At 46.4% G+C, this 1,313-nt stretch overlaps 2 protein-coding genes across 2 annotated transcripts in view; one reads left to right on the top strand and one right to left on the bottom strand.

Annotated features, from left to right (window-relative positions):
- The window catches only part of LOC307255753 (zinc-binding protein A33-like), a 128,418-nt gene that overhangs the window by 37,121 nt on the left and 89,984 nt on the right, over nt 1-1,313 (bottom strand). The window lies entirely within an intron of this gene.
- Nucleotides 1-1,313, top strand: part of LOC307255475 (protein EFR3 homolog A-like) — a gene marked incomplete at its 5' end in the record, with an annotated part of 65,354 nt that overhangs the window by 35,430 nt on the left and 28,611 nt on the right. The window contains one exon of the mRNA XM_080034159.1: nt 1,159-1,290. Coding sequence (XP_079890285.1) covers nt 1,159-1,290 — 132 coding nt within the window. The remainder of the gene's footprint in view (nt 1-1,158; nt 1,291-1,313) is intronic.

Raw genomic sequence — 1,313 nt, 5'->3', positions numbered from 1 at the left:
AGACAGAGAGACAGACAGACAGACAGAGAGAGACACACAGACAGACACACACACACACACACACACACAGACACAGAGAGAGACACACACAGACAGAGAGACAGACATACAGACACACACACACACACACACACACACACACACACACACACACACAGACACATAGAGAGACACACATACACAGACAGACAGAGAGAGACACAGACAGACAGACAGACAGACTCACTCACTCACTCACTCACTCACTCACTCTCACTCTTACTTACACATTGAGACTGTGGGAAAACCTCAAGTCAGGTTCTACTCAAAATCTTTTATAATCTATTGTAATGAGATCATACCTTAGAAAATGTTTCACTTTTCTGACATATCGCACCTTTAAAGCTGCAGTGTGTAGAATTTTGGGTTTTATTTCCTAGCAGATTTTGTAGAAAGTAATTATAATATCCATAAGTACATTTAATTTAGTGCATAATAGCTGAAATTATTTTTTTTAATTATTTTTTTGTCCCCCTTAGAAAGGGTCTCATATATGTCCATATTTCTGCATATTTTGGACCAAGGCCTAGTGCCGCCATCTTGAAAGTGTCATAGTTGGAATATCATCAGGTGCATTGTTTAACATTTAGAATTGTTCTTGTCCTTGAAGGCCACTGTAGCTTCTGTTATTATTCTAAAGGGTTGGGGTTACCCAGGGAGCGTTGCATTCTAGAACTTTGTAGAACTTTCTTGATGATGTCATATTACACACTGAACCTTTAATAAATTATCTCTGTCTGTCTGTCTGTCTGCCTGCCTGCCTGCCTGCCTGCCTGTCTGTCTGTCTGCCTGCCTGTCTGTCTGTCTCCCTCTCTTTCTGTCTGTCTGCCTGTCTGTCTCCCTCTCTTTCCGTCTGTCTCCCTCTCTTTCTGTCTGTCTGCCTGTCTCCCTCTCTTTCTGCCTGTCTGCCTGTCTCTCTCCCTCTCTGTCTGTCCACCTCTCTGCCTGTCTCCCTCCCTCTCTTTCTGTCTGTCTGTCTGTCTGTCTCCCTCTCTTTCTGCCTGTCTGTCTGCCTGTCTGTCTGTATCCCTCTCTGTCTCTCTCTCTGCCTGTCTCTCTGTCTCTCTTTATATCTCCCTCTCTTTCTCCCTCCCTCCCTGCCTGCCTGTCTCGCCCCAGGCCCAGCACTCCCACCATGTGATCCAGCAGGTTCTGAACCACCTGGACAGTAACAACAGGAACACTCCGCGGGTCAGAGCCGGGATCGTCCAGGTTCTACTGGAGACCGTGGCCATCGCAGCCAAGGGATCGGTGAGACGCACACACACACACAC

This window comes from Ammodytes marinus (genome assembly GCF_949987685.1).
Source record: "Ammodytes marinus genome assembly, chromosome: 9".
Taxonomy (NCBI): Eukaryota; Metazoa; Chordata; class Actinopteri; order Uranoscopiformes; family Ammodytidae; genus Ammodytes; species Ammodytes marinus.
This window is presented reverse-complemented; position numbering and strand designations above follow the sequence as displayed.